The sequence below is a fragment of the Macrobrachium nipponense genome, chromosome 2 (genome assembly GCF_015104395.2).
Source record: "Macrobrachium nipponense isolate FS-2020 chromosome 2, ASM1510439v2, whole genome shotgun sequence".
Classification (NCBI taxonomy): Eukaryota; Metazoa; Arthropoda; class Malacostraca; order Decapoda; family Palaemonidae; genus Macrobrachium; species Macrobrachium nipponense.
The window spans coordinates 61823778-61836868 of record NC_087201.1 but is presented as its reverse complement, the minus strand read 5'-3'; the positions used below and the strand labels follow the sequence as shown (position 1 = coordinate 61836868).

Here is a 13091-nt window from a genome sequence, read left to right as displayed (position 1 = left end):
AGATCTGTGACAAAGCCAATGCCACATTTCTACAAAGGTCCACTGATCATGGCATCCAGGTACGTCTTGTGAAACAGCATATTGCCAGTTCCTTACCTCCTAGTGTCTATTTACTCCCCATTTTCACAATTCAAACTTCTAATTCAAAGGAATATCCCTTTGTTCCTCTCACTGCCTTATGGCCGCATGCTTCCCTTGTGTGATCGTCCCAGACAAATGAAGTCATTTCATACCTCACTTAAACACTAGAGTTCCTTTTTCCCCAGCGTTAGAGAAACTGACTAATCGTAACTTGTGCAAGAAGTCCTTTTTTTTATCTTGTCTAATCTGGGATCTTTTCCAGATTCCCTGAGTCACGTGTCCAAGTCTGCGCGCCCGCAAGATTTTGAAAGCCAGCTTTTACGGGAACCTTATTTTTAGCCAGCTATCCCCTTGTGAGAAATATATTAGTCCACGTGTGGATAAGTTGCATTTACTTTCCCAGGCTGTTAAGCAGCCTCTTGTAAATAAACAGATGTAAAGTAATTAGCTGAGTTTTCTGGTGACCTTTTCCTCTAGAGTAAATTAACCCTGTAAATCCTTTTAAGTAAGTTCAAGTAATTTATTCTGCATTTTTCCCTCAACTCTTTTTGTTTACGTATTTGAGCCCCTTGAGGCCAGGCTTAAAAGGTAACAATATATATATACATATATATATATATATATATATATATATATATATAATATATATAGATATATATATATATATAAATATATATATAATAAATATAAAAAATTAATAAAATTTTAATTTTAGGTTGTTTATTGTGTCTTATTCATGTATATAAGAGATGCGGCCCTTGGAGTATATATAAAATACTGATGAATCCCAAATATATACGTTAATCAAAACAAGAACAATGACAGCTTTTTCTACTAAATTCTGCCCTTGAACTTTTTTATAGCTGGGAATGCTACTGTGCAACCCACCTCCTCACAGGTTGAGTTGCCAAGTGCATCACGTACTACACTGAAATGGACCTGTAGATGAAAATGCTACTTACTTCTGCCATAATCACAGTAAGTCAGTCAAGTGAGCATTATGACTCTTGTACATTCGCCGAGATCTTGCGTACATTGGCATGACACAGACACTTTGACAGTTTTCATGGCTCGACTGCGACTGCTGGAAGACCACCAAACCATTTACTAATAGTAAACAGATTGCATCTAGATATTAACCATCAAAGGTTTAAACCCGATTCTCAATCAGGGAAGGGGCGGTGTTATCCAATTTTTGGCACATACTGCAGAATGAACTGATACCTTTAATCAAATAATCAAACCTTCCTATTTACACAGGTTTGCTTCAGGTACTAAATAAGCCTTGAGGCCATCCTAAAGGTTATTTTATTTAAATTTATTTATGTTGTGCCCAGACAATCTTGTTTCTTCTCAGGTTTTGGGTCCCATCTCTTCAAATTTGGTTTCTTGTTCATGTTCACAAAGGTATCAAATAAAACTTTGGTTCAAAGTATTCTTTAGTACATTTGATATTTTGAATACAACATAAATTCATCCAGTGTTTTGCAGTGTCTTGGTAGTCCTGTTTAATTTTCAAAAGTTTTAGTGCAATATTCATTGCATCTTGTTTTGTACAGTTTCCCTGTAATTATTTTCTTTTTTATCACTTTCCTTTATAATTTTGCTGACAGGACTATATATCTGTTTTAATTCTCTGATATACCAGCACAATGGAGAATGCAAGATTTTTGTGATTACTGAAGCTAATTCCATGCTTTTGACCAATTAGTTCTCACAGCTCCTTTAACCAACATGGCACTTTCCTTTTACCGTCACTTGATAGGGATTTTGGGATAAATATCTGCAGCATTGATAATGAACAAAACAACTTACTATAAAAATGGATTTATTTACAGAATTACAAATATATCTGAAAAAATACGTTTCAATTGCTTTTCCAATCTATGCTACTGAAATACAATGCCTTTTTGAAAATGAAAAAACTATGTACAGGTCATCTAGACCAACAAATCAATGTGGTGAACAAGCTTGTTTAGTGAATGTTTGGCCATTCCTAGTAACATGGTAAAAATTTTCATCACTTGTTAATAGCTTATTCCCATAATCCCCACAAAATATCACACTGTATAAACATGTTTTGATCAATACACAAATAAACACTTGGAACTAGAAACACAATGTCCTAATAAAACATTTGCAGTAGTATGTGCATTAGAGATAAACAATCCTTCTAATGACCCAGCACACATCAGAAATGGAAATAATTGTTTAACTCACTACGCTGGCTAAAGATCATTCACTGTTTCCATTTTAACCTACATTATATGGTGATAATTGATAATTAGAACTAAAAATGACATTACCTTCAATCTTCTCTTACTTGCTAGAACCATATCACTTAAAGAATAGTATCTGGATATACATTACTAGACAGCAATGCAGTGTGTAAACACATTCTACATTGCTGATGTAATCTGACAGCAGACTTTACTTTTCCTTGTAAAGCAAGTCATTTCCATTAGTATTCATTTCTCATCCCTCCCCTGCAAAAAAAAAAAAAAAAAAAAAAAAAAAAAAAAAAAAAAATCTAGAGGATTTTAGCACAATGTGTAAAGTTATAATTACTGTGACAACAAACATTAAAATTCAATATACATGATACTCAGCAAAATTCCATATGCATGAGATTCAGCATATTAATAACTAAGGAAGAAAACCAATTATCACAAGACAAGCATGAAAATGGCTTACTGTAAAAATGACTTAAATCCCTATTTTCAATTTCTACAATAGGAAAAATTAGTTTACTTTCCTCCCAAATCAATTCTTTACAATACTAATCATGGTCAGTATAGTGTGAGGGAAACATGATTGAAATCTTTTCATTAATCTTGATTCCTAGGAAGTGAGTAATGCACAACCTCTGTGCACTACCTTCACCTTCCTTTTTTATTCACAATATATGGAAGAATATAGAGAACAAATGCAAAGAAACAGAGAATTTGGCATCATCATCATCATCACCTATGTAAAAGCCAATCTTAAATGCCTTTTCTTTTCTTTTTTAATAAAAAAAATCAATATGTAAATTGTCAAATAATACTGAACACCTGCAATGAGCAAAAACCAATTGAAATTAGTACTCTGAAGAAACATGGCCGATAGGAGATGGCACTTTCAATTTCTTCACAGAAAACTGAATAAAAAATACAGTTAATAAACAACCATAAGTACAGTGGACAATAAAATGTTACACTGGCCTTACGAAACATTTTTACACTAGTAAAATCTCAACTTTCTCAACTAAATATCTGAAGGATTTGAGATATTTTAAGTACACTCATAAATGAAAGGTGATGCATATATAAATCAATGTGTGTTTATTCACCAATTTAAAGAAACTGAAAAAAATCACTGTAACCAGTGGAAGGAAAAAAATGAGTGATTCCATACCTAAGCCTCTTCATCTTAAGTATAAAAATATGAAAATATAGTGTACACAAAAGATACAATATAAACAAAATTCTCATACCAGTCTCACTGAAAACATTTCCTTTTGTGGTCATGGACACCTAGAGAGAAGCTGTGTGTGTGTAAAACAACAAACTCAAATTCATCAATTAATTGACCATATACAACTCCAAACACCTTTCTGCAGATATGCTTAAATTAAAAACAATTCCTTTTAATAACTTTCATGGATACTGCTTTATCATGTGAACATATGATAACACATACTACATCTCATATTAACAAGAAAAAAGAAAAGAAAAAAATGTGTAAGAATATGTTATGCATTTTGATGACTTGTTGCTGCTATTGCTGGCAGAGCTTCAAAACAGTTGTAAAAAATTAAAATGAGTTATGTCATTGATCAAAATGAAAATTGACAGCCTAGGTAATGGCTCTCTGATCATTACATGCAGTTAAATCCATCCAACATAATTACATATCTAACTGTGAATAATATAACCTTATTTTAGGTGGTGTCTAAGACAAAAGCCACAATGATTGCAAATAAATTACAACCTGTTGTTAGGGGAAAAAAATATATAAGTAGCTCCTTATAGCTTAGCCCTGTTCATATAATATCAAATGTCAACTAAGTTAAAACTTTCATTGTCATTCACATAACTAAATGTGACAATAACTGAATGGCTCACTGCACACTAAAATAAAGTTTTATGCAAAGTTTTCCTGATGCTATTCACATGGTCAAAGGTGGTAGATAATATTGTATTACAACACTCACCTCTCCTCTGTCCTAAACCAGTGAGATGCAAGCCAGGGAATGAAAAGTGTACTCTAGATTTACCATAAGTATTAAGCTGTTTAACCAGAAGTGTACTCTAGCTAAAACAATAGGTTTGCATAGACATGAACTGTAAGAAAGTTCGTGTTCATACAAGTTATGAAGATAACTAATGTCTCACATTGCAAATTTATAATCCAGTGTTACTGAGGTCACGACTTGGATTATGTATAGGTTGGCTGGTGTTGAGTTTTTATACAAAACAAGGCAAATAGGAAAACTGTCATGGCACACCAAAAGCAATAGATTGTTCTGGGCATTTTTGAAGTATACTGGAGAACTTCTGAATTGAATTCCATCAATGAGATACACACATAGAAGAATCACCATCATCACACATTTTACAAAAACGTGAGAAACAAAATAAGCATAAAGAATTGGAAAAGTTTAAAGTCCTGAACACTGATTAAGAAAGTATTCTTAAGAGTTGCAAATATGCTATCAACATCACATTCTTCTACTATAAAAAAAAAATTGGTATTCTCTAAGATTTCTTCCCTTGGATTAAGGTGGGGGAGAAAGGAGTGTGTTTCTTTCAATCTTTCATACTCCTTTTCATAGTTATTATGCATTCCACATCTTAAGATACAAAACACTGTGTAAATACTTTGTACTTCCTCTGGTAATTTCTCTGCTGTGTTTGGAACAAGTGGTTCCTAAGAGACTATGCACTAAAAGATAGGAACCTATAAGGTTGAATCATGAGCTGGAGACAACTAACCTCAATCTGTGGAAGGATTACAAAATCTATTTATGCATGTGGGAGATTAGGGACCCAGTTACCAAATGGTTTATTTTAAACATAGGACAAGAACAATACAATTAAGATTCATGACTGGAAAAACTAAGCCCTATTAATAAGAATAATAATATAAGTACGTAACATGAAACTGATGTCTTGAGTAAATGACCTAGTCCTTGTCCAAAATGGTTATCAAGATTAAAGATTACATATACCATAATATGATGGGATAACTGTTTCACAGTTCCCCACCAAAATTATTTGCAGCTGCAATTTTAGGGATATTATAGCTTGTACCAGAATCAGATATTAAAGTAGTCTAATAGAAAACAATTACTACCAGTTTGACAGGATTCCATTCATCTAAAGGCGCAACACACGGGGAGCCCTAAAGAACAAGTGTTAACTGAAAACACTTCCAGCTTATAAATATATAGTATTGGAATATCAAGTAATCATGCTTCTGAAAAGGCTATTACAGAACACCAGAAAAAAATGCACACACACATACAACAAAGACTCAGACATAATACAAGATTAAACCTGTAAAGAGGCAGCCTGATATCAGATGGAACAAGCCGTATTTGGATCAGTAATAAGTGATTGCATAACAGTTGCCAGTGTATTATGTTAATACACAAAATATTAGGTTCCTTACCCACACCACCAACTTCATGCAAATGGTTTTAATGGGAGAAAAGATTAAGAAGGATATAATAAACTTACAAATAATTATTTGCACAGCCACTGCAAAAAACATACTTGAAACCATTCACAAACTAAAAATAGAAGTCAAAACAAACATAAAAAATGAAAACAGGTAAAATTTATTGGAAATGAAAACCAAAAATGAAGCAGAATGATAAACAAGGTTAATTGTAGACAATCACTGCACATGAATGTCACAGACCATATAAGTGTAAAAAAAAAAAATAAAGTGTTACACAAGAGCTCTACTAGGGAAGTCTCGCTTATTTTTCAACCACCCCTTCCCCTCATATAACTTTAACCTGACAAGTGGTCTACCACCTTTGATCAGAAGTAACACTCATGATGAAATCAATTACAAAATGCATGAAAAAAAGGTTTGTGTGTGTGCATATTGCCTTCATTCATAGTACATATACCATTGGCAAACTTTGCTTACTGATATTTGTTTTCCTTTCAGGTTCTAATATCTTTACCTCAGTTATACATTTTCAACACTATTTTAATTTTCTTTATACACAATAGTTAACACTATTTTGCTTTCAGCACTTTAGTTTTTGTTATTCTGACTAGACAGTTATTTTCTATTAAAGATCTCCTTCAGTTCCTTTCATTTTATACAGCAAAAATGCAAAACAAGGAAAAATCTTCCTTTATACATATACTCTGATAGTAAACCTCTTCATAACCTCAGTTGTACGTGGCATAAAGTCTCTGAGAACTTATCATTTAAATTCTGGACTGTGGTTATTCATATTTTGTACAGTTATCAATGAGAAAAAGGGATCAAAATTTCTAATGAAGCCTGCCTGTTGAGGACATTCTTTTACAAAAGTCATCCATTTAAAACCGAAAAGGAAGACAATCTTTATTCATATTCAATTGACTTGAAAACATTTACAGTCATATTGCAACTTCTGCAAGAGAAACACTTATTGCTTGCTACTTTTGTCTCACAATGATAAAATGCAAATATACCCACTTTCATAAGTAATATGAGATAGATGTAAATATTTTTGGAAAGAACAGTGAAAATGGTGATGTACAAAGTACATAAAATAACAAAAATGATTACATCAACTTCATTCAAGATCTAACATCCATAAACAGAAATAAACACTGCTTACAAGATTCCATAATCAACAATGCATTAATGAATCATGGAACAATAAAATTAATCAAAATCTCCTGTATCACCTTTCCATCTAAAGCCATCTGCAACTTAAATTTATTTCTAGAAACCTGGAAAAATTAAACAATTACTATACCCATCGTCCATATGAACATTTCACCAATATAGTACTGGTAAAATTAATATAACCCTCTAGAACAGAATATTTAATTATTTTTAAGTACATTTGAAATCAGTATGCTGGCAAGCATTGTAGTAGAACACATGGCCAATACTAAATAAAACAGGATTTAATTTTTTCCAATCAACCATTTCATGATATTCTTTGAAATGACAAGTAAAGACACATCTTTTGTACTGTGAAGCGTGTCAACTAACCCTACTCAAAAGAACATTATCAAATCAAAAATTTGCCTTTTTACACCAATACAGTATACAAGATAAAAAATGTCACTATGAATGCAACCAAGTATGAAGAATCTGTGAAACATCAACAAACAAGAAATACCTCTATTTCTGTTTAGCTTGCATTCTGTAGCACATATGTCTTAAGTAAACACATACAGATGAGATCAGTAAGACTATACATGAATATAAATGTAAAACATGATGAAAAGTTCCAGCTACTCCAATCCAAACGAGGCCACAGTTCAGATTTTATTAATAACATGACTAAACACTGGCAAATGACTAAGGGTTAAGTTTGTAAAAAACTTTACCATTAAGTAAGGTGTCTAGTTATGACCTTACTGTGAAGTATACATATTTATTAACTACTATATTATTATAATTATCTTAATTTCAATTTTATTAAATTTTACTCGACTCATTTTTGTACACTTTTTACTTACATGAATAATCAACTTATATGTACATTTATTTAAATTTGAGAACCTTGTAGGGAGGTACCATATTCAATCATTGCCACCTAAAGTGGCAAACTTTAAATGGTACTAAAGGTCCTACACAGCATTCCTTTTACTCAGTTAAGGAACTGTACAATGTCTAAAATGTTATCTTGCTCAAATTTTCACCCCTTGTATGTGTAACAAATCATTCAGCAAGACCTATGAAAATCTAAGGATTAAGAGAACATTCTGCTTAAAAAGGGAGGAAATGGAGAGCAACCACGTCTCCTCGTGTTTGAAATGATGTATGCTTTCAGCTTTGTATCGTGAAATTGAATAAAATTCATTATGAAAAAGTTGTGATACCATACTAGAAATGAAAAATTATTTCCTTAAATAACTACTCATGAATATGTAGCATAAAATCAAGGTTTAACTTTACTAACTATAATGAACATCAAATTGAAAAAGAAAAAAAAGCAACTCAAGACCTAAGTTCTGAATAGCTTTTCAATAATATCCAGAAGCCCACTTAGACTGTATACGGTTAATATTTTGTAACAACTTTCACAAGAATAAATGAATCCCTCCACTGAGCATTAAGTGTGTTGTAGTTTTGTACAACTTGCCCCGGGCCATTGGAATAATTTTCTCCAATGAATGAAACTACAGGTTTTCTTATTATCTATAGTCTTCTAACACAACATCCAAGAAGGCCATATTCCCTGGATAGCTCTGTCTGAAATTACACAGAAAGACTATATTTACATGCAAACTGACATCAAAGCATATTTCAACTATAAAATAAGTAAAATTATACAATGCTCATCTATATAACCACTACAGGGGAGGCAACAAACTCTACTAGCTCCTATTGTTTATGACATAAATTTAATTGGCTGGCTGATTTTTAACCACACCAAACCGTGAAAATACACTGAATACCATTAAAACAGTGGCAATAACATAAACAAAGGAATATATTCCAGTTTTCATTAAATCTTTATTTCTCTATACAACCTTAGTACTCTGCACATATATTATAAATGTGATACTGACCCCCTTTTAGAAAATATAAAAGAAATAATAATCAATTTATATCACTGACATAAAAGATCACAGCTCACCAAATACAATTTCAAATAAATAGTACATATTTTAGTCCATAACTAACAAACTATTTGCAAGTTACAATTCGTTCAAAATTTACAGGGGAAAAAACCATGAGGAATGCAAATATACAAATAAACAAAAAATTATAACTGATGATTCAATAACTTAGAAATTGCAAGCAGAAATCTCATTTACAATACTAATTACTATGGGGACTGAGAAAAGTATTCTGGAGGAATCTTGTTTTCTGCTTTTAACTGGGTGAATAATTCTCCTGCTTTGTTAAAGTCCCAGTTATTTTGCTCCAAGCACCTGTAAAACAATCTCTTTTAAGATCACAACTAGTTATGGTATAAATTATTACATATTTTAACTTGTCACTGAAATCATAAACCTACTATCAAGTTCATGTACAAATACTTTACATATTTACCATACTGTTGTAACACTGTACATATTCTACCGTATTTCTGAAAGCTTAACCTGTTCACTTATTTACTTTAAATGACAACTGAGGCATTCACAATATTAAGGGTCTCCAGGGATTGATTAGGAAAAAAAATTGTGAGAAAATGCATTTCTAAATAGGCATTTTCAAACATGCATATCACCACCCTTGTTAGATAATTGGATTTTCGACCACTTTGGAGTCTATGTACATATGCAAGTACGCTTTTCCATGGGTAAAGTAGGATATTTTTAGAGAGAGAGAGCGAGAGAAAAAAAAAAAAAGACTTGGAGCTCTGGGGACCCTTAATATTGTGAACGCCTCAATTATACCTCAATATTTCAAAAAGTTTTGTACAATCCAGCTATACCCATCTCTTGGTGGGAGTACACATTAAATAATACTGAGAGAGAGAGAGAGAGAGAGAGAGAGAGAGAGAGAGAGAGAGAGAGAGAGAGAGAGAGAGAGAGAGAGAGAGAGATAGTGTGTGTGTATGCATACTTACATTCTAGAATACTCAGGAAGCATTCCAGAAGCTTCACAAAACTTAGCAACTGAAGACAATTGCGCAGGTGACAGCTGGGGTTCAGTTGCAAGTGATGGGGATGCCACACCTCCCTGTGATGTTGTAAGATCATTCTCTGAAGTTTCTGGGACAGGATTTTTAAATGACTTCTGGAAATAAAAAAGCTACTAATTAAGAAATGAAGGTGCATAGTCATGTCATACACAAACACAAATTCTATCTTTAAAGAATAGTACTCCAATAATCAATGACCACTAAAATACAATTATTAATTTCAAAAGGACATGAAAAACATGAGAACTATAACAAAACACATTAATGTATTATGACAATAATAAAATTAAGTCATTCAAATCCATATAATACTTTACCACAAAAACATCATATACATATATGCACATATCCAAGTAAAGGGTGAAAAAATAAAGATGGCATATACAAATACTGCCCAACTTTCAAATATTCAGGATACATATTGGTGGCATTTTCACCGCACCTGCCCATACATATCCCTGGGACAAATGACATGTCTACAACATTCTTTGTTAGGGAAGTTCTTGTCTGAAATCAAACTACAGTAATGCCTACTGTCACATGGTTTTGTTTGTCTACATTTTTTACTTTATGGCATTTTTGTTAAAAATAAAGACAAAATAAAAAGGCATACTTTTTGCAACTATAAGCCTTCATAAAAATCAATAACTAAATACCAAATAACAAAAAATATATAAAATTATGCATTGTATAAAATTATTTAAAAACTTGAAAATACCAAAAAGATCTTATTTGCATGATGTTTGGTTGTAATAATTCCAGCGTTTGGCCACATGGCAGCACTGGTTCTCATCAGTGCAATAAAATGTGGCTTGCACACATGATATTTGTAATGTTTCGTTTACAATGAACTTGTCATTTTAATATTTGTCCCTGTGGCTCCACAGAAGTTCTTACTGAAAGTACTAGTACTGCTAACCATCATGCTACAAAGATGGAAAATAAGGTGGCTATGATAATGCGATACTAAGCAATGAAAATATGGCTGCCATAGTTCATAATTTTGGTTTGAGTTGGACAACAATCATTCACAATAAGGCATATCATCACATTGAGGAAAGGGATCTTGTATCCTCGCTCGATGACATCGAGGGACCAGTTGTCTGCCTCTCTCTCTCTCTCTCTCTCTCTCTCTCTCTCTCTCTCTCTCTCTCTCTCTCTCTCTCTCTCTCTCTCTCTCTCTCTCTCTCTCTCTCTCCAGGCTCTTGCAAATAAACAAAGCCTGGCTCCGACTGGTGTCTGAAGGACTGACGTCTCACTTTTTACCCCAGGTCTTGGAAGGGGCTCTGCCTCTAGGAAGACCTCTTCCTCGAGGAGACGATCTCGAGGAAGCTCCCCCTCGAAAGGGCTTATGCTTCTTAGAAGCTTGACCCAGCGTAGAAGTCGAAGGGACTGCCGGACGTCTGGAAGACTGGACCAGAAGGTCTTATGTAGCCTTCTCCTGCAGGCTGACAGCTAGATCTTTGATCATTGACTGGGGGAAGAGATGGCTTGAAAGAGGGGCGAACAGCAACTCTGCCCTCTGAGAGGGAGAAACAGACTTCGCAGTAACATTGCAGTACAAAGCTCTCTTTTTCAAGAGCCCTGTAAAAAAGTGCGAAGCCAACTCCTCCGAACCATCCCTGACGGCCTTGTCCATACACTCTAGCTTGCTGGACAGCTCCCCCAGACTAATCGAGTCCGGACTCCGTGACTGAACATCTAGGACTCCCAAACACCAGTCCAAGAAGTTAAAAACTTCCATCGTCCGAAACAGTCCCTTTAGATGGTGGTCCAACTCAGAAGGCGTCCACGACACCTTCGCCGATGAAAGCAGAGACCTCCTCGGAGCGTCAACCAGGCTGGCAAAGTCGCCTTGGGCACAGGAAGGAACCCTCAACCCAACGTCCTCTCCTGTCTCATACCACATCCCTGCTTTGCCATTGAGTCTCGACAGAGGCAGGGCAAAAGAAGCCTTTCCTTGAGCCTTTCTCGAGTCCATCCAGTCATGGACCTTCTTGAATGCTCTCTTGGTTGAAAGGGAAGTCTTCATCTTTACAAATCCTGGCGATTTACTGGATTTGGACGAGGAGAACTGTGAAGGAGGAGAGCGAGGGGCCGAGGGTTGAAACTTAGTCTCCAAACGAAGAACGAAGAAGACGGGCCAAGACCTGGTAATCCGATGAAGACGATGTTGAAGGCTGCTCTTCGTCTACTGCCTCCGTAGAACTGCTGACTTCTCTTTCTTCTACAGGAGCAACTGACAGGTCCACAGAATGGAGAGGTCTAAGACCTTTAGGCCCCACTCTCAAAAGGGATCTGCGTTTCGAAGCAGAACTCTCCGCACAAGGCTGGACGTCTTTCACAACAGCCTCCGATGCGTCCGGCAAAACTGCGGATAGAACGTCTTGAAGAGCGTCTTGACTAGCGTCTTGAAGTCGGTGAGCGTCCAGGTGTCGGCGAGCGTCCAGAGAAGAGTCCCGACGAGCGTCCATACGAGTGTCCTGAAAAGCGCCCAGCTGGGCGTCCTGCCGAGAAGTCCGACGAGCGTAACGACAGGCGTCCTGACGAGCGTCCCGACGATCCCTTTGACAAGACGAAGGAGCTTGTGAAGCGTCAAGCTTACCAGCTTGAGGAGTGTCCTGCCTCGCAGCAGTCCGAGCATCACGGAGGGACGTGAGAGGAGCGTCTTGGCGAGAAGAAAGACGATCCCTGCTATGATGAGCTTGAAGGTCTTCCTCCCTCTCGAACGACGAGAGTTTGGGAAGACGTTCATCGCGCCCTCTAGACAAACGCTGGGGTGCCAAACGAAATCTAGAGGGCGACGAAACAGGTGAAAGAGACGAGCGAGGAGAGGGAGAGGGGGACTGCCTGGACCTCTTGATAGGCAGTCTGGCATCCTTCCTACGACAACGCGGCTCTGCCTCTCTCTCTGCCAGCAACGAAGCTAACTGTTGCTGCATCGAAAGGAGCATCCTCCTGGTAGGAGAAGACTCCTTCTTAGGGGAAGGGCTGATCCCGTGGGAAGACGAGGGGCGAGGGGACGCCTTCTTCCTTCTCACAGGAACAGCTCTCTCCCTGGAGCGACTGGGGCGCTCAACAGCGTCATCCTCGGATGACGCCTGGTCCTCTTCTGCGGTGGAAACGCGTCAAAATCCGGAGAAGACCGCAAAACATCCGGAAAAAAAGGACATGAAGCGTCCTC

The 13091-nt window shown here is 35.9% G+C and overlaps 1 protein-coding gene across 1 annotated transcript in view; it reads right to left on the bottom strand.

The window, feature by feature from the left end:
• Window positions 1-1896: 1896 nt before the first annotated feature.
• Window positions 1897-13091, bottom strand: part of LOC135220640 (nuclear RNA export factor 1-like) — a 320030-nt gene continuing 308835 nt past the window's right edge. The window contains exons 15-16 of the mRNA XM_064257959.1: window positions 9833-10002; window positions 1897-9191 (exon numbers count right to left, since the gene is read on the bottom strand). Of these exons, the coding sequence (XP_064114029.1) occupies window positions 9086-9191; window positions 9833-10002 (276 nt within the window). The 3' untranslated portion in view covers window positions 1897-9085. The remainder of the gene's footprint in view (window positions 9192-9832; window positions 10003-13091) is intronic.